The 19044-nt window shown below is 52.1% G+C and overlaps 7 protein-coding genes across 7 annotated transcripts; 4 read left to right on the top strand and 3 right to left on the bottom strand.

The window, feature by feature from the left end:
• Positions 1 to 262: 262 nt before the first annotated feature.
• Positions 263 to 1756, bottom strand: AYO20_02885 (2-methylcitrate dehydratase; the record flags this gene model as incomplete). The annotated part of the gene is made up of 1 exon (XM_022641189.1): positions 263 to 1756. The coding sequence occupies one exon, from the start codon at positions 1754 to 1756 to the stop codon at positions 263 to 265; it is 1494 nt and encodes a 497-aa protein (XP_022502720.1).
• An 834-nt stretch (positions 1757 to 2590) lies between these two features.
• Positions 2591 to 5470, top strand: AYO20_02886 (hypothetical protein; the record flags this gene model as incomplete). The annotated part of the gene is made up of 1 exon (XM_022641190.1): positions 2591 to 5470. The coding sequence occupies one exon, from the start codon at positions 2591 to 2593 to the stop codon at positions 5468 to 5470; it is 2880 nt and encodes a 959-aa protein (XP_022502721.1).
• A 780-nt stretch (positions 5471 to 6250) lies between these two features.
• On the top strand, positions 6251 to 8747 carry AYO20_02887 (hypothetical protein; the record flags this gene model as incomplete). Its single annotated transcript, XM_022641191.1, has 9 exons — positions 6251 to 6338; positions 6428 to 6601; positions 6770 to 6822; positions 6880 to 7245; positions 7293 to 7374; positions 7479 to 7773; positions 7828 to 7879; positions 7936 to 8339; positions 8399 to 8747. 9 exons carry the CDS (start codon positions 6251 to 6253, stop codon positions 8745 to 8747), a joined length of 1863 nt encoding a protein of 620 aa, XP_022502722.1.
• Positions 8748 to 9249: 502 nt separating this feature from the next.
• AYO20_02888 (hypothetical protein) lies at positions 9250 to 10734 on the top strand (the record flags this gene model as incomplete). Its single annotated transcript, XM_022641192.1, has 1 exon — positions 9250 to 10734. The coding sequence occupies one exon, from the start codon at positions 9250 to 9252 to the stop codon at positions 10732 to 10734; it is 1485 nt and encodes a 494-aa protein (XP_022502723.1).
• An 811-nt stretch (positions 10735 to 11545) lies between these two features.
• AYO20_02889 (nascent polypeptide-associated complex subunit beta) lies at positions 11546 to 12344 on the bottom strand (the record flags this gene model as incomplete). The annotated part of the gene is made up of 3 exons (XM_022641193.1): positions 11546 to 11808; positions 11945 to 12109; positions 12299 to 12344. The coding sequence occupies 3 exons, from the start codon at positions 12342 to 12344 to the stop codon at positions 11546 to 11548; spliced, it is 474 nt and encodes a 157-aa protein (XP_022502724.1).
• Positions 12345 to 13305: 961 nt separating this feature from the next.
• AYO20_02890 (hypothetical protein) lies at positions 13306 to 14384 on the top strand (the record flags this gene model as incomplete). The annotated part of the gene is made up of 5 exons (XM_022641194.1): positions 13306 to 13388; positions 13545 to 13635; positions 13703 to 13738; positions 13853 to 14244; positions 14297 to 14384. 5 exons carry the CDS (start codon positions 13306 to 13308, stop codon positions 14382 to 14384), a joined length of 690 nt encoding a protein of 229 aa, XP_022502725.1.
• A 248-nt stretch (positions 14385 to 14632) lies between these two features.
• AYO20_02891 (hypothetical protein) lies at positions 14633 to 15065 on the bottom strand (the record flags this gene model as incomplete). The annotated part of the gene is made up of 2 exons (XM_022641195.1): positions 14633 to 14743; positions 14811 to 15065. The coding sequence occupies 2 exons, from the start codon at positions 15063 to 15065 to the stop codon at positions 14633 to 14635; spliced, it is 366 nt and encodes a 121-aa protein (XP_022502726.1).
• Positions 15066 to 19044: the final 3979 nt, after the last annotated feature.

A 19044-nucleotide genomic window follows, 5' to 3' on the forward strand; every position in this document is an offset into this window, starting at 1 on the left:
CTTGTTGCAGTTACAAAGAGCTGCATCTGAGGGACAACAACTGAGAATTCGGGGAGTTCATCAAGCCAAAACTGGACTATAACGCCGCCGTTTGACTGCCTCCAAAAGCTTGCGTTTTAAAACATTTGAATATATTGGAAAACAACCTATACACTATTCTCGGCAATCCACAGAATAACAGATTGTTGGACAGCAATATTCCAAGACTTCCACTCCCTTTTTTTTGTAATGTGCAGATCGCCTAGCAAGTCGTGTCCGTAATTTACCACTCCATCTTCTCCTTGACATATAGATCCATGTACTTGTCGACGTCCATCGAGTCCAACTTCGAGGCATCAGTGCCCAGCTCCAAAAGCTCCTTGATCTTAGCCTCTGGGAAGTGATGGCTCAAATGTCTCTTGTACTTGGCCAGAATCTCGGGCTTGGCCTCGTCTCTCCGCAGGCGGTGGCCAAGTGGTGCCTCCACCACGACTTCATCCAGCACAGTTCCGTCGTTCAGGGTCACGGTCAGAGCATTGGAAATTGTTCTCAAGGCAGGGTCGTGGTAGTCCTTGGTGAATTGGGGATCCTCAACACACTTGATCCTCTTTCGGAGGTCCTCTACCAGAGGGGATGTGGCGGCCTCGCTGCCGTCAACATAGTCGGTGGCTTCCAATCGGTTGAAGCACAACATGGTGGCAACCATGTATTGAACGCAGTGGTCACGATCAGCGAAGTTGTCCATGGGTTTGAATTGTTTGTCAATGATTCGGATGCAGGCTTCGTGAGTCCGGTTGGTGATTTCTTTGATGTCCTTAGCAGACTTGCCCATATCGGCAAGGATCTTGTAAATCTTTTGTGCAGCCTCGACCGCGGTCTGCGAGTGGAATTCGGCTGGGTACGACACCTTGAACAAAACGTTCTCCATGACGTAGGAGCCATAAGGACGCTGGAACTCAAACTTCTTCCCGTTGAAGAGAACGTCGTAGAAACCCCAGACGGGAGCCGAGAGCACCGTGGGGATGCCGGATTGGCCTTGCAAGACCTTGAAAGCGAGGTTTACAGCTCGCTGGCACGCGTCTCCGGCGGCCCAGGACTTGCGGGACATGGTGTTGGGTGAGTGTCGGTAGGTTCGCAGGCTCTGTCCGTCGACAAATGCCTGAGAGACAACAGCAGCAGTCTGGCCCTCGTCGAGACCCAGCATTTTACTGACCACCGCAGCTGAGGCCACTTTCACAAGGACAACATGGTCCAAACCGACTCGGTTGAACGAGTTCTCCAGCGCCAAGCAGCCTTGAATTTCATGGGCCTTGATCATGCCCTCCAAGACATCTCTGACGGTGGGGATCTTGCCATTGCCGACCTTACCGCCAGCTCTGTTCGTCCGAGCGATCCAGTCCGCAACTGCAAGAATAGCACCAAGATTGTCAGAGGGATGGCCCCATTCTGCAGCCAGCCAGCAGTCATTGTAATCCAGCCATCTGATCATAGCACCAATATTGAAAGCACCATTCACTGGATCCAACTCAAACGGCGTTCCTGGGACTCGAGTTCCATGAGGAATGGTGGATCCTGGGACGACAGGGCCGAGGATAGCCGAGCATTGAGGGAAACGCAAAGCCTCCAAACCACAGCCGATCGTGTCGAGGAGAATATAGCGGGAGGTATCGAGTGCGAGGTCCGAATCGATTTTGTAGTTGTGCACGTAAGAGGCGATGTCGGTGATTTCAGGGTCGTAGGCTTGAGTAGGGGCTTTGGAGGGCGCCGAGGAAGCCATCTTCGCAGAAGTTGAGAAGGAGGAGGTCAGGCTAAGCGTAGCACGAGGGAGTCTCAAGCTCTGCGGTGTACGGATTGCCGACGAGGATGCTTGCGGTCGAGCAGCCAAAGCACCAGCAGCCAACCTTCGCACTGGAGCTCTTTTGAATGCAGAGGACACCAGCATGGCTGGGTAAAGGGCGATCAAGCAGGGTCAGATCGAGGCTGATGAAGGCGTGAGGTCGGTGATGAGGTAACGAGCCAACAAACACTCAGTGCTCGATGCAGGCAGTGACAAGTGACAGGTGTCTGTGTTCCCCGAGCCCACGACAGGGCTGTGCTGGTCAGGCTTTGGTCGATTTACTCACCGACTTGAGAGAGAACCAAAGAAAGTGAAGAGAGTGGGAAAACAAGGGCAGGGTCGATGGGGGGGGAAAGTAGAGGAATAAAATAAAAGTCAGAGCTCAGACATTCTCTCAACCACTTTTTCTTAGATTTCTGCAACGTCCCTCACTCACTAGTACTGCAAGCTATCTACCTCTGGCCATCTACTTTACATCACCCTCTTTTCCATTCTCCGTCTCGTCTAGACTGCAACTGACCTATTGAACCCGCCATTCCCAGCATCGTTGCTGTGCCGCACCCCCGATCGAGCTCCGACTGCCTCGGCCATTGCCGGCCCATCGCAAGTGGCTCCCCCATCAAGGTTGCCTCCAAGCCGCCCCGCTTGGATGCCCCTGGATTCTTGCTAGCTGTACGAGGTAGGTAGGTTCCGATTCTATCCTGTCCGCGGTTGATTGGCTCGCGGTCAGCCTTTCTAATGCTCGCAACAGTTTGAGAAGAAATAATGCAAAAGATGTCCTCTAGACAGGCCCGTTACCAGCCTCTTGAAAATGCCACTGAAGTTGAGCTTGATGGAGGCAACCAGTCCGATGATGACCTGAAGACACCCCAGACCTTCACCCTCCGCTCCGGTCGGCCAGCAAGCGATGCCGCTTCCTCAAGCGAGGTCGCCTTATTAGGCTCCTCCGCCCACGACAGGTTCCCCAGACGGCGAGAATATTCCGACACCGTGGCCAGCCGCTTCTGCGTCGGCCCCAAACTCACCAAGCAATACATTGCCTTCTCGGTCCTCCTCTTAGCTGTCGTTGTCTCGGTAATTGGTGGCGGTGGCTACTGGGTGTATACCAAGGGTCAGATCAATGGGCAGTCTCCGCCATGGTACCCGACACCGCCAGGCGGGACCTTGGCATCATGGCAAGTCAGCTACGACAAGGCTCAAAAGTTGGTTGAGCGTATGAGCCTCGTAGAGAAGGTCAACATTACCACCGGTACAGGATGGTCAATGGGATTATGTGTGGGCAATACCGCTCCTGCACCGAGTGTTGGGTTCCCCGGCCTTTGTCTCCAGGATGGACCATTGGGTATACGATTTGCAGACCATGCAACTTCTTTTCCTGCTGGCATCACGGTGGGTGCCACCTGGAACCGTGATTTGATGCATCGTCGTGGTGCTGCCCATGCACGTCAAGCAAGACTCAAAGGTGTCAACGTCCTTCTTGGGCCAGCAATGGGACCCTTGGGTCGAAACCCAGCAGGTGGCAGAACGTGGGAAGGGTTTGGCAGCGATCCAGTATTGCAAGGGATAGCTGCATACGAGACCATTCAAGGCATTCAGTCCCAGGGAATCATGGCAACTGCAAAACACTATATCGGCAATGAACAAGAGCATTTCCGTCGAGGACTGGAGTGGGGTCTTCCTGAGGCTCTTTCTTCCAACATTGATGATCGCACTCTGCATGAAGTCTACGCATGGCCATTTGCCGAGAGCGTAAGAGCTGGAGTGGCAAGCATCATGTGTTCCTACCAGATGGTCAACAATTCTTATGCTTGTGCGAACAGCAAGTTGATGAATGGTCTTTTGAAGGATGAACTCGGATTCCAAGGCTTTGTTCAGTCAGACTGGTTGGCTCAACGCAGTGGTGTTGCTAGTGCTCTGGCAGGCCTTGATATGTCCATGCCCGGGGATGGGCTGTATTGGCAGGATGGAAGATCACTCTTCGGTGAGCAGCTCACGATTGCGGTACTCAATGGCTCTCTTCCCCTAACTAGGCTCAACGACATGGTCACCCGAATCGTTGCTGCGTGGTATCAGCTGGGACAGGATTCCTGGGACTCCGAGGGGCCCAATTTCTCCTCGTGGACGCACGACGAATACGGCTATCCGCATGCTGGCAGCAGCAGCAAACAGGACAAAGTGCTTGTCAATAAGTATGTCGAGACAGAGAACGACGAGAGCCGACAAGTAGCTCGAGAAGTTGCAAGTGAGGGCACCGTGCTGCTGAAGAACGAAGATTCGATCTTGCCGCTGAGTCCCACACTTTCCGAGCTTGGTCCCAGTAGCTCCAAGCGCGTCGCCGTTATTGGGGAGGACGCAGGCCCTGGAAAGGGACCCAACTACTGCGATGATCGAGCTTGCAATCAAGGCACTCTCGCTGTGGGTTGGGGCTCTGGTGCCACCGATTTTACTTATCTTGTGGATCCGCTCTCAGCGTTGAATTCGAGCTTCGACCTGTCGGTGGTCGAAATGACCAGCTCACTTACCAATAAAGTGTCTTCCAGCTTGAAGAAGGCGCTCAGGGAACAACATCTATGCCTGGTCTTTGGCAACGCAGACTCGGGCGAAGGACATCGTATCTGGCATAGCCAACGTGCAGACAGAAATGACCTGGAGATTCAAAAAGGTGCGGGTTCGTTGATCCGCACTGTGGCCGACGAATGTGGCGGTCCTGTCGTCGTCATTGTCCATTCTGTTGGTCCGGTCATCCTTGAAGACTTTGCCGATCTACCGTCCGTCAAGGCCATTGTCTTCGCGAACCTGCCCGGGCAAGAGAGTGGAAACGCCCTCGCTGACGTCCTATTCGGCCGAACCGATGCTTCTGGACGGCTTCCATACACGGTCGGCAAGTCTCTTGTTGACTATGGCCCGGGTGCTCCAGTACTTTATTATCCCAACGCCATCATTCCTCAGGTTGATTTCAGGGAGGGTTTGTTCATCGATTACCGGCATTTCGACAAGGCAGGCGTGGAGCCTCGCTATCCATTCGGCCACGGGTTGTCTTTCACGACATTCGATTTCTCTGACCTGGTTGTCACAAGCCTGAAACCGAAATCAGCCCTTCCTTCTGCGCGGCCTGCAGGGCTGACACCACCAGACTATGATGAAAACATACCACCTGTCGATAGTGCGCTCATTCCCAGCACATTCACGAAGATTCGAAAGTTCATTTACCCATACATATCTAGTGCAGACGAAGTGAAGAAGGGGAAGTATCCGTATCCTGATGGGTACGGCATCGCACAAGATCCCAGTGCCGCTGGAGGCGGCGAAGGTGGCAATCCTGCTCTCTTTGAAGAGTATGTCAACGTCCAGGTACGCGTTACAAACACAGGCAGCCGCAAAGGAAAGTCCGTGGTACAACTGTATGTGTCGTTTCCCTCCGCAATCAAGGAACCATCCACGAATGAAGTCATCGAAACACCGATAAGAGTGTTGCGCAACTTTACCAAGATCGAGCTCGAGGCAGGAGCAGAACAAGTGGTCAACCTCAGTCTGACACGAAAGGATTTGAGTTACTGGTCCGTGGTCCGACAGAACTGGGTGATGCCTGAAGGTCTCTTCACCTTAGCTGTGGGTCGCAGTTCGAGGGACCTGCCTCTGGAGGGCACATACTGAAGCTCCCATGCAGACGCATATCGAGTCAGAGATCGCGGAGTCAGCCGGCTACATGATACCATTTGGGGACTTGCTCGTATAGGTTGCGACGACAATGCTCGCCATGGTCGCCATCTGCTCTCCTGGGACTGGAGAGTCGATGCAAATCAGGGGCACATCATCTGATATCTGAGTCGACATTATCAACCCGACAATTTCACTCCTCTTCTTGTACCTCGGCCAAATGTTGCTTCCTTATCGCCACAGCTCAACAAAGGAGGGTTTGCTACCACCTTGTCCCCGCATTTTGCGTTCCCCCACATGGACGTTTACAAACCAGAGCCTCTCCTGATGGCAGCCTAAGAAACCTAGTGTCCTTCCTGGTGTCACAGATGCTCCCTCTGGCGGATGTGCTCCCCCATTCAGTACAGTTTATTGGGTCATTAGGGTGCCGCGGGCTACGCGAGCCACTATACTGGTCATGATGCCCAAGTCCAGGAAATCCCCACCTCCAATGGTATAAAGGAGCGACAAGGCACTTTGAAGCATTCTATGTAGACTTTGGCAGAACTCATACCCCCCCCACACAGCATTCATCATCGTGGGCTGTGACCCCTTCGGTGATAAGTTGCCAACACGTCGACTCCTTGCATGACAAAGTCACCCTGAAGCGACATCTACTCTGCCTTTGTTTTGAAACCAAAGTGACTCTTCATATTTGACCAAGACGCCGGCTTCTACCTTCCTTCCCTTCCATTCTTACTACTTTCTGCCAAACAGCCCCAGCATCCGGTTGTCAAGATGGCCCCTGATATCAACTCAATGACCCAATATGCCACTGATGGCTATGCCAGTAATGGGGTGCCTCGAGAGGAGTATGAAATTCCTGGTGAGTCGTTGTTCCCTTCCTGTCCTCCTGATTCTACTTCCAGCGTGCTTCGTGGATTGGAACGTCGCTTGCTGATCAAACTGCTACAGATATCGTGTTGCATGGTCCGTACACCAGGAAGATCCGTGTCTTGTCGATCGGTGCCGGTGTGACGGGGATCATGAATGCCTATCACATTCAAAAGTTTCTACAGAACGTAGAGCATGTCATCTACGAGAAGAATTCCGATATTGGGGGCACCTGGCTGGAAAACAGATATCCAGGTATGTTGCTTCTCTGAGTTGTTTAGGCGTCTCTCTTTGGTGGTTTGGTTTGGAGATCAAGTGGGCGTATTACAAACCAAAACGTCGGCTCTACGAATACGCTCACTGTTCAGAGACATGCATACCATGGTGGTTGCAGAGTTCGGTTCGCTGATTGGGGGGAAATAGGTTGCGCATGTGATATTCCGAGTCATGCTTACACCTATCCTTTTGCTCTCAATGTGAGTTAGATGTCTTCGCGACGTCCGTGGAGCCGATTCTCACCTCTTGATTCGCAGCCGGATTGGCCTCGTTTCTTCTCCTACTCGCCAGATATCTGGAAATACCTTGACAAGGTTTGCGAAGTATGGGGCTTGAGGAAGTACATGACTTTCAACACTGAAGTCGTTGGATGTTACTGGCAGCAGCAGACGGGCGAATGGCTCGTCAAACTCAAGCAGACGAATGCGGATGGAAGCACGCGTCTCTTTGAAGACCGATGCCACATGCTTCTTCATGGGACAGGGATATTGAATAACTTCAAATGGCCCGATATCGAAGGCATGGACAAGTTCAAAGGCAAGATTATGCATACAGCCCGGTGGCCCAAGGATTACCAGGCCGAGCAGTGGAAGAAAGACCGTGTTGCTGTCATTGGGTCTGGAGTATGTTTCCGCCATCACCTCTCACTGTGGGATATATCTAACTCCAGCTCTTCGAACAGGCCTCGAGCATCCAGACAGTACCGACGATGCAGCCCCACGTTAAACATCTCGACGTGTTCGTCCGAACTGGTACGATTTCCACAGCCCTTTAGCGGATGTGTTCCGTGGACTCGATCACTTCGTGGTTGATGCTTCGATTTGTTGGAGATGGAGTTCTGACTTGGTGTGTTCAGGTGTTTGGTTCGTGCAAATTGCGAACAACTTTGGTGCAAACCACGAATATACGGACGAGCAGAAACAAGAATTCCGCGATCCATACAAGGTCACCGAGCATGCCAAATCCATCGAGGACCAGGTCAATGGACTCTGGGGCTCCTTTTACAAGAACTCGAAAGCGCAGGCAGAGGGCCAGGCTGCTTTGAAGGCCCGTATGGCCGAGATGATCAAGGATGAGAGACTCCTGAAAGGGTTTACCCCGACTTTTGGCATTGGTTGTCGCAGGATCACTCCTGGTGACCCATATATGGAGTAAGGCGTCCCCTTGCACTGTTGGTTATTCCCTCGATCTGACATTTTCGGCAGAGCCATTCAGAAACCCAATGTCGACGTACACTTTACGCCCGTCGTAAAGATTGTAAGTGTTGGACAAGCTTCGACGTAACATCTTGGTGGCATGCTAATGTTCCAAAGGACGAAACAGGGCTTATTGGTGGCGATGGCATCCACCGCGAAGTCGACACCATTGTTTGTGCCACTGGCTTTGACGTCTCATACCGTCCTCGCTTCCCCATTGTCGGCCAAAACGGAGTCGACCTGGCCGATAAATGGAAGGTTTGCCCCGAGGGCTACCTTGGCCTGGCGATTCCCGAATTCCCCAACTTCTTGACGTTCATCGGTCCCAACTGGCCCGTGGAGAATGGCAGCGTTATGGGCCCGTTGATGTACGTCTCATACTACGCTCTGCAGATGATCAAGAAGCTCCAGTCCGAGTACATTTGCAGCATCGCACCGAAACAAGATGTGACGGATGCGTTCAATGAACATTGCCAGGAATGGGTCCGGCATACCGTGTGGGTCGAAGAATGCCGGTCATGGTTCGTTGTCCCCCTTGTTAATCGTTTAAGTGAACACCATCGACTGACCTCCTCATCAGGTACAAGAACAACGAGACGGGTCGTGTCAATGCCGTCTGGCCAGGCTCATCCTTGCATTACATCGAAGCCATCAAGACCCCTCGGTATGAGGACTTTGAGATCGAATACCTTGGACCTGCCAAAAAGAACATGTGGGCGTTCTTGGGCATGGGTACAGTGCAAGCCTTGGTCAACAAAGAGGATGTGTCGCCCTATCTGAACCCGGAGGCCATTGACCCAGACTGGATGAAGGCTGTGGGCATAGATGCGAGCAAGCTGTACGAGACCAAGATCAAGGACTTACAAGCCAAGTATGAGGAACAGAAGCAGAAGAGCAAACAGAACGTGGAGAAGGTGGTTGTCTCATGAGGGAGGATGACGGTGTTGGCGCCGTATAAAGGGGAGGCAGCCTTGTCACGTGGAGACAGGAGTCATGGACGCAACTGGCTGTAGATTCTTCCAAACATGGTATATAGTCGAGTAAGAACCCCAAGACGATCGTTAGTTGTTATAACTCAAGAGGGAAATCTCTGACTTCAAAATAATGTCTATTCTCTCAGTTGCGTGACGACTTGATGTCAAGTCCACCACTTCTCAGTCGGGTGTCACGTGCCAGGGCCTTTCACCCTCGACAACCCGAGATTCTGCGGAGACAAGGGCTTCCCAGGGTAAACAATAAATTATTCGCTTTCAGGTACAAGGCACGCTGCCCTCTACAAATATGCGCGCTGCCTTTGGCTGTCACCAGTTTTTCTTGCACCATCTGACTCACAACTAGCTTCGTCTGATCCCTCAACTTGCCACAACCCGAATACGACGCCGCCGCGCATTTTATTCAACGACTCACAACTTCTGGAGAGTGACTTTGCCGATGGAGATCCACTCCGTGTTACCTGAAGAGCGAGCAAGAGATCCAAAAGGCGAGACCCTTCCCTGGGGTTATCGCTATGCAGAGTCAGTTATTTTCGATGCGAACCTTGAATTCTTGTCGGGAGTCTTCCCAACCGGAGAACCACACTCTAACTCGTCGTCGAACAGCTCCGCGAGAAATGCCAGACAGCTGCCAGAAGAGAGCGGGCCTTTCGGTCGCAATCGCAGTATAAGATCCACGGCGTCACGAACACCGCGCGCGAGGACAGGCACCACACCGGTTCGACAAAAGGAGAATACTGCTGTGGCCGAGTTTGGGAGGTTGTTTGCAAAGGAACAGGCGAAAGAGGAAGAGAGGAAGACCACGTTACCATCTCCCCCGACCGCTCCAGGCGAAGTACCCGCGACAGAACGGCCGATCCAACCAGAAGCCGTGCCCACGGAATGTCTACTCTACGGCTACGCAGGTAAACACTCGGAATGGAAGGTCCTGTCGAAATTCGAAAAGATCGTCTCCCCCGGCATAATCTGCGAAGACTACCCACGAGAAGATCCCAATCTCTACCTCTCCTCGAACTCGCCGTTTGGCCTCTCGAGAGCCTCTGTGGTGGTCCACCAGAACCTCAGCCGTGAGGCCATCAAGAAGAGTCGGATTTATTGTGGTGGGAACCACTGGATCAAGATCACATTCGACTCGTACCAGGCCGCAGAGAGGGCATGCTTTTACAGTCCCATTGATATTGATGGTTACATGGTGCATTGCGAGATGTGGCACGGAAAAGGCCCAGCGGCAGACGTTCCCTTGCCCAGAGGCCCTGCTCCCGGGCTCAATGGGTCAGACCTTCTACAGCCCCAGCCACAGTCGTCGCGACATCTTGATGATGGTCGGAGAGCACGGACCCTGAGCTCGTCGCAATCTTCCCGTATGCTATCAGGCAAACAGTCGGCCATTGCGGGCTTTGAGCGGGCGCTCCAGACCCTACCCCGATCTCACACCATGCCCGACATGCAATACGGACAGCCTCCCAACCATGAAGAAGAGGAAATCTCGGTAGATTCCGCGACCGCATCATCGGCGACGGCGACGGCGACGGCGACCGACCTAGCACCCCCACAGCTATCCTCGTCCACTGGTCTACGTTCACGCTCTGTGCCCCAGCTGCCCGGAGAAGCCACCCAGCACCCGCCGGATTCGGAATACATGACGCACATCAAAAACGTGAAAAAGGTGGTCTTGCGACCCATGTCGGAAGCCCTTCCCCCGCAACCGACGTTTGCAGAGAGAGTTCTTCGGAGCATCCCGATTGTGTCGTACTTTATGGGCAGCACGAAGCAAGGAGCCGCGGGGCGACGTGATGTGATTGGGGAGGGGCCACTGGTCAAGGACGACGGGAGCTGGGACCCAGCTAATGGCTGGTACTGGAGCTTCTGGCACGGCGTGGACAGGTGGTTCGGAACCGACTTTTGTGGCCTGAAGGACGATTGAGTGTGTTGGCATTCTCAGTCCGGAGTCTGGGATAGGTACTGTACTGTAATTGGAACAGGAACAAAACCAACTCGCAACGCTACACACGACTTTTTGGGGGAAGGGGTTAGGATACGATGAGACACCGTTCCACGAGCAGTTGAGCACTAGCGCCACCTAGTCAGACCCTATGTACACACTGTACCTAATGTACCGAGTATGTTTGGAATGAAACCAGCAGCATAGCTCAGCGTAGCTAGGTAGTTGGGCGAACTGGGTAGGTAAGTAGCTGCGCTTGGGGGCGGTTGATCACGCACATACACACATGCGGAGAGGAAGGGGGACAGGGAAAGGGAACATCCTCTCAATAGTCACAGTGTTGTGGCAGCAGTAGTGCCGACGAGCAGGGTTGTCCCTCTCACCATCCACATACCGTACATACATCTCTTCCTCGTGGCTTTCCCGTCGTGGTCGTAGTGGCGGTGGTGGTGACGATGACAGTGACAGTGACGGAAGAGGCAGCAAAAGACTCAAGAAAAAGGCAAAGAGAGAGCAGAGGAACGAAAAAAGGACCGTTCTCTCACATTCACACCGACGCATTGCCGCCAGAAAATTGGACCACCTTTTCCCTTTTCTCCCCCCTCGCATACAATGCAGAGGGGAGAGGGGGGGACATGGATGCGATGTGTATTCAGTCTGTTTTTCCTTTTGGAGCCCTCGGAGTTTTTTTCCCTGTCTCTTTTAGGACCCTTTTTACATATTTGGGAGGGGAAGTCACATCCTCCGCCCATCTACCCACAGCTTTGCGTACTTCGGGGCCTCTCTTTCTCCCTTACTCGACTTTGCCTTCAAAGTTCTCTCCTTCGACCAGATCGGGGATCTCGTCGTCATCCTCGTCCTCGCCTTCCTTTTTACCCTCGCCCTTTTCACCACCTTCCTTCTTCTGTAAACTCTGGTACGACTCTGCCAGGCGACGTAAGGAGGCGAGGCTGTCGGGGCCGAGTTGGTTCAGGATGCCCGGCACGAGTTCCGTGAGTTCCTTGTCTTCGCCGTTACCGTAGATGGCGAACGTGTTCGAAGGCACTGAGGCGTGGACTGTGGTGCAAAACAAAACAGCATGTTAGCTTCCGCTTCCTTTTAGGGCCCTTCCCATCCTCCTCTTGAATTTCTAGGACTCTTGTCCCTGTACACGCGTCCTTGCTGCAATGTTTTGAATGCTAAGATCACGTACCCTTTGGTGCAGCGAAATGTATCACATTGCCGTCTTCCTTAAACATGTTGACCTCCTCAATGGCCTGGATGGGCTGCACGTTCATTTTTTTGAGCGTCGTCTGGAGTTTCTTGTCGTCGGTCCCCGAACTCTTGTGCACCTTCTTGGTTTTGCGGCGCGGCGTCCCTTTGCCTCTGTATCAAAAAATCAGGATGTCAGATGAGTGGGTCTCGGCGGTCAAACATGAATTCTTGTGAAATTGGATTTGCAGATTGACAGTGAGTACGAGGAAGGAATTAAGGAACGTACCCTACATTCATTATTAGCAGGGTGCGTACATACGATAGTTGTCTTGGGATATTGTGAGTGACTTACCAATTCGCACCTGCGCCTGCATGCGCTTGAGCTTTTCTTGATCCATTGTGGTGGGTTGGTGTCTGTTGCTGAGCTTCACTCAGCTCAGAGATGTCACGGCTAGAAAGCGCAAGCACACAAATCCAATTGCTCTCGGGGTGGAAAAGACGTTTTCGCCGAGCCCTTGGAATCCAAGACTCAGAAAAGCTTCAGAGGTGGCGGAAGGACCGAGAAGCGGAAAAGAGGCTCAGGAAAATCTCAAGACAACGCTCGGATTTCCGTCCTAGCTGTACAAGAGGATGAAGATGGGAGATGGAAGAGCGGGTTGAGCTTCGGGTTGCGGGATGATTCAAGGACGTTCAACTTTCTGGGGATTTGTGCCCTTTATGACAGTCTTGGCGATTTTGCTGCGGCTCGAGACCTCGGAGTCGTGTGTGTGTGTGTGAGATCACGTGTAGCTACAGATATGGAGTGTAGGAACAAAGTACAAGCAGGCGTGCGAGGTATGGTAATAGCAGTCTTAGTAGAGCATTGATTCACGGCCAACAGTGTATCTTGCCCCAGACGAGACCACATAGCTTTGTTGTACCACTAATTTGCCAGTAGTCTCGTGAACCAACTATGACCAGCAGCACAATCCAGCTCGTGTTTCTTACATCACTGGACAGTTCAAGGTCTTACGCATCCTGGTCTCAATTCTAGTGTCAGTCTCCGACTATTTCGCTCGAGCCGGGGAGCATTCTCAGGCACATGTGTAAAGCCATGTGCAACGATCATGATAGAGAGTTGGGAAAGAATACGAGGTAGAAATTCTGCATTGGGGCTTTGATTCATCACCATCCGGAACAACCTCGGCTGAGCCAACACGACCCGCGCTTGCCCAATGTCCCGCTCTCTACGACAGTAACGGTACTGAGGTGTCCATGCCACCAGCCTTTGTTTACCCACCAAACATCGTTTCTCTTTCTGCTTCATTCCTCCGGCTCCTCTCTTTAACCGGTCCAGAAATCAATCTCGCGTGCGCAAAGATGGCGGGCAAACAAGCGTTGATCGTACCTGCGCTCAAAACACATACGGCGACGGTGATAATGGCCCATGGGTTGGGGGACAGGTAAGTGTCCCAACGCAGATTTGTGCGGAGAAGTCTTCTTGGGACTTTTTGACTGATTCTCCGGGAAACAAACAGCGGTGCAGGATGGTGAGTTCATCACGGTCCCCCAAAGAGAAGTCCCCTCGGAAAGATCAGAGCACTCATCGCAGCCGCCAGGGTGTCGCTCGCAGAGACCTGGCGACGGCGGGGGAAGTTTGAGGACGTCAAGTTCATCTTCCCCAATGCACCGAACATTCCCATCACCGTGGTACGTACTCGAAAGAGCTACTCTTTCACATACAGTGCGGGATCAATGGTGCTAACAATGAGAGCAGAACTTTGGCATGCGCATGCCTGGATGGTACGATATCGTAAGGCGCCGCGACGAAGTCGGATCCCCTTACCCCTCCTCGCCTCCCCCATTCCTAACAACCACGCCTCTACGCTATGCAAGGGCTAATGGATGGTGTGTTGCGTGACGATAGACAAACTTTTCCGACCTCAAGCACGATTTCGATGAACCGGGCATCCTACGCTCCCGCGCGACCTTCAACAAACTCATCACCGACGAGATCGACGCCGGTGTGCCTTCCAATCGCATAATCTTGGGTGGTTTCTCCCAAGGCGGTGCGATGTCGCTGTTCACTGGCGCTACGACACCGCACAAGCTCGGCGGAGTCTTTGGACTGAGCTGCTATCTCGTGCTTGGGGACAAGATCAAAGATTTTGCCAAAGAGGCCAACGGCGCGAACAAAGACACCCCCTTTTTCATGGGCCACGGGGACGCAGACGAACTGGTCAAACATCAGTGGGGAGTGCAATCGGCAGAGTATTTGAGGAACGAGTTGGGCCACAAAGTCGAATTCAAGACATATCCGTGAGTATCCTTGCCAGCCATACCAGGCTTTGTGATTGACGGTTGTGCGCAGGGGTCTCGCTCATTCGGCGGACATGAAAGAGATCGATGACTTGGAGGAGTTCATCAAGCAATGTTTACCACCGAGTGGCGCGCTGTGACTAGATGATGTCGTGCCTGCAAACCGAGAAGCTCACCACTGGGCATATATTGGCATCACTACCATTGTGGTATTATTCGCTTGCATTCTGTTCTCAAGGTCACGGAGTCGGCGTCAAAGTCCACGAACAAAAAGAGCAAAAAGAGTATAGATGAGCTGAGCTTTTGGCACCAGAAATAGGTCTGCAAGCGTCCTTCAATCATGGAAATTGCTTGGATGTTTTTAATTTTGGCTATGGTCCTGCTTCGTTTATGCGGCACCCTGCTTGCGCTGGCCGGTGTAGAAGGCCAAACCATAAGTGTTTGTCTTGAAGGTGATAACACTACCCTTGGGGAAGTAAAAAACGTCGCCAGCAACAGCCTAGAATCCAACGTCAGTCGTGCTCGCGAGCGCGCAGGTCTCCAACCAATGGAGTGGAAGCTCTCACGTGAACAGATTGGCCAGTCTCGTCGCTAATATCAAATTCACCCTCCAAAATGATCTTCATCTCGTGGTAAGTGTAGGTGTAGACGAGGGGAGTGCCCTTCTCAAGTCTGTAGATGCCACAGCTGATGGGCTTCTCGGGGTCAATTGAGTCATTGCTGACGACGTCGCCGAGAAAGGCGTTCTCGTTGGCGATCAAGGGAGGCTTGAACTCGGACTGGACTTTGGAGAAGTGCTTGAAAGCTGGTGTGGAACCCATCTTTTCAGGTTTGGATGTTTGGGTTTGGGAGGAAAGTCTGCTGAAGCAATGTCCCATTTGTTAGATTCTTTGCAGATGCTTGGAAACCAGCCAAATCCCTCTCAGGGCGCGCTGGGTGTCTGTAATAGTTTTCTAACCAGGTCGCCTCGGTTCTCGCAAAGATAGGTCTCCGACTCACCTTTATTGTTAATCTGAAAGTCGTCCTGAAGCAGTCGCAAGCAGAGGCAAGTTGCGATAAGCGGTCTGGGACGTGATTGCACGAGACCTAGGGAAATGCAAACGGATTTGGGGAAAGAAGAGGAAGAAGCTGCAGATTGAGAGAGTAATGCAGGAACCAGGATGCAGCAGTCTATAAGATATACCTCTTCAGACTTCCCAGCTACCCACAACTTGCCTTGCTCATTTGGCTCGGACTGCGTTGCCCCAGTCTAGGCTAGGGATTACTCTCATGCAAACAACGCGTTTGATGGAAATCTGGTGGCCAAAGACCCGCGTCAGCGTGTATAGCTCCGTGCCTAGAACTCAGACAGGAAGCTTCTGGGACCAGTCACAGTGCTCCAATAGCACCAGAAGGGTTGGAATGATAGAGTAGAAGGGAACAAAATGCCCAAGATGGTTAAGGCGAGTGAAGATGATGGTCGGTTCAATGGGAAGCTGACCACGAGCGGGAATAGATAAGGAGGTGGGATGCAACAGCCGCAAGGAGGGGTATAATCGATACTTGGCAAGTTTGTATATTTTGCATCGCAGTTTATGAGTTGGGCTAGACCTCCGCAACTAGCACCCGCGACCACAGCCTTACTCAATATATACCGATTTCAAGGGCATGATATCGGATACTGGATCCAGAGAGATTATGATATTTCATGTTATGTAAAATCGATAAATGTACTCAAGATGTGGTGTAAGCCCGACCATTGGGAGAAGTTGATTCACGTGATGTCTTGGCAAATTTCTACCTTCCATCAGCTTATCGAGTACTCCTCCGATTAGTAAAATGCGGATTGCTCTTCGCAGCCAAAGGCGATCCTCGCCCAGTCAACCCACCCTTGAGCATCTTACACTCTCACCCAACTTTGCTTCAGCCAAGCATCAGAGGGCATCAAGATGGCCCTTCTCACCTATTCCGGAACACGGTGCAAAGGAGATCTCACTCAGTACCGCCATGCCAATGCTTCCAAAGGGGAACAGCAACGCTTGTCCGCCCACCATTCTTTGCCTTAACCGACCCGTTTCTCTACCTAGCCGCCTATACTCGTACACCCCTACCCACGAGGTACTCTCATTCGCCATCCGAGCCGATTCCCGTCCTGGTGGATCCAGCCTTGTCTTCTTGCCCTCGCGCGAAGCTCAATTTAGCAATCATTTCCCCTTCTCCGCTTCCGGAATATCTTTGGATAAATCTAAATCCACCTTTCCTTACATAAACCTTTTACACCTTACCTCTTTAGGGCAGGGAATTCTTGGACCTGAAGGATCGACACTGAAGGGATTCATTGAGCTTTGAAAAATTGGCTGTGAGAGAGCGGGTGTGGTTAACAGGTTTGATAAAGACCGGTGAAATCGACCACTGCCGCATGAAAGGTGTCAATCACCTTAGCAGATGGAGAAAAATCCTACAAAGCCAGTAGTAGACATGCGGATGTGGCTCAATCTCGACTACCGTCTTTCAAGATCTTTCACGGAGACGGGTATATCCACCATTGCGGCGGGTTCTAGCAAAATACAGCATTCCAGGCTTACAGCGACTGATGAAAGTTGCCTCCTCAGAGGACCGGATTGGTGGCTGACTTCTCTCTAACGTCCTGCGCATTGGGGGAAAGTCAGGAGGGACAAACCTGCACTTAAATGCAAAGAGATCCCTCCGCCGACATGGTGACAGGGCAGAAACGACTCCACAATCTGCAACTCGGATCCAGCATTTCTAGATTCTGCAAAACTTGCACGGCTGGGCCTCCGACTTCGACCAACCCTTCTCCACACGTACAATGCGGCCCACTGGCATGGTACTGGCAAAGTCGAACCCAGCGGATCCGTGTGGTCATTCCACTCCCTTGTCTTTGGCACGCAATCTTTCCTAGGCAGACCAACGCACACACGCTGAATCCTCTCATTCATCATGTCGACGAATGGTATGGTGTAGTCTGTTCCCCGTTTGTTTCCCTTCCATCTCGCATACGGCTGAGGTCTGGAGATCAACGGCTCCCATGCCTCATGCGGCGTCGCCTGAGCAAAAGGCACGACAGCGTGGGCACTACTGTCGTATGATGCCATTCTGCGTTCCCGCCTCGTTGTGCGAGTTCGATGCCTTTGGGACCTGCTGAACGAGGTATAGGTTTTCTTGCTCGGGTCTCAGATGGGCTACTGGTGACCCATTTGATTGTTTCCTCCTCGGGGCTCCCCGTCCTCTCTCATACCACCCACGCCGCCACCAATACATATTACCTTTTGGCTACACCGGCTTAAACAGAAAGGCACTGTCGCAACAAATGGCCTGAGCTTTCTGTTCCAGGCCTTCTCTCCCTCATTATTTTACCCTTTTGAATGAAATTTGTGAATCCCATGAGCTTATAATGCCACATTCCGAGAATTGCTTTCTGACATATTAGATCTCCAAGCCTCACTAGAAACAACTTGCTGGTTCTTCTATTTGGCACCTTGACTAATATCAAGCAACTGCATAGCAGGTCGGCCACTACTCTAGGTCGCAACTCACTTTTACTATTCATTACTCAGTACGAAACAGAGACTTTGTTATGGAGCGCCAGAACAGCTTCGACAGACCCGGCTGAGGGAGAGAGCAGACGAGACAGGCAAAAGGAGCGACCTTTCTTCCTATACCCCCCACCACTGCTGCAGTCCATTTCACCACCTCCGCTCGCCCATTGCCCTTTTGTTCGTCGCCGAACCTATTTCCCCAGAGGCATAAACTCCCAGGATTACTCTACCATTGTCCATGATATAGACACTCTACTCTGTTCCGCCCTGACATCCAGTCTCCTCAAACAGACAGGATCTTTTGCCCGGGGTTTTGGCCAACTCCGAGAACGGAAACACAGGTAGAAGAAGCGAGCAAGGGACAGCGCGTATTAAGTGGATCGGAAACAAAAGCGATTTACCCACGTGTGCGGCCGCAGTTTTAAACTCTCCTCGACCGAAGCCCCAGCCAGGAAAGACTAAAAACGCCTTTTAATGTACCTTACTAAACTACTGTGCTCACTCATTATTGTACTCCGTACAGAGGCAAAGACCGAGGAACAACAATAACAACAACAACGACAATCTCCGCACAACGGCCGTTCGCCTCGACGCCCCTCCTCTTCCCTCCCCCTCAGTGACGACATTCTGCGTCTGTATCGGCACGCCAAGAAACGGGAAGAGCGCGAAACGAAGCGAACAAAGGGACCAAGAGAGGAGAGAGATCGGAAAACGAAACGGCAGCATCTTTTACGTTTTGTGTAATAACCACAACCACCGTTTCGGGATCTTCCAACAGGCGACCTGCAACTTGCGACTCTGCTCGTGTACAAACCGAACGAACACACACGCAAACACGCAAGAATAGAACAGCGAGAGACGCGGGTTAGTTTTTCGAAGGGCCCAGCTTGATCTGATCTCCCATTCCCCTTACCCAGAACCTTTGGACGCCCGCAACTCCGTATGTACGAGAGGATGACAACGACGAGAAAACACATGCACACCACACGCCCCGCAAATTGTTAGCAGCGCACGCGCATCGATGAACGACAATGATAACCAAGAACAATCGATACTCCAGATGACGGTCCCGGCAGTCAATCACTCTCCCAGTCTCATTGCAACTACTCCTACTCCTACTAGAACTAGAACCACGTCCCCATCAGAAACCTTCCCCACGACCACGACCACGATATCACACGAACCAATATAGCCACTACTACCCACCGGCCCAACTCGTACCAGGTGCACATATCAGCTCTCTCACTCTCTGCAACAACAA

This window comes from Fonsecaea nubica (genome assembly GCF_001646965.1).
Source record: "Fonsecaea nubica strain CBS 269.64 chromosome Unknown Scaff13, whole genome shotgun sequence".
Lineage (NCBI taxonomy): Eukaryota > Fungi > Ascomycota > Eurotiomycetes > Chaetothyriales > Herpotrichiellaceae > Fonsecaea > Fonsecaea nubica.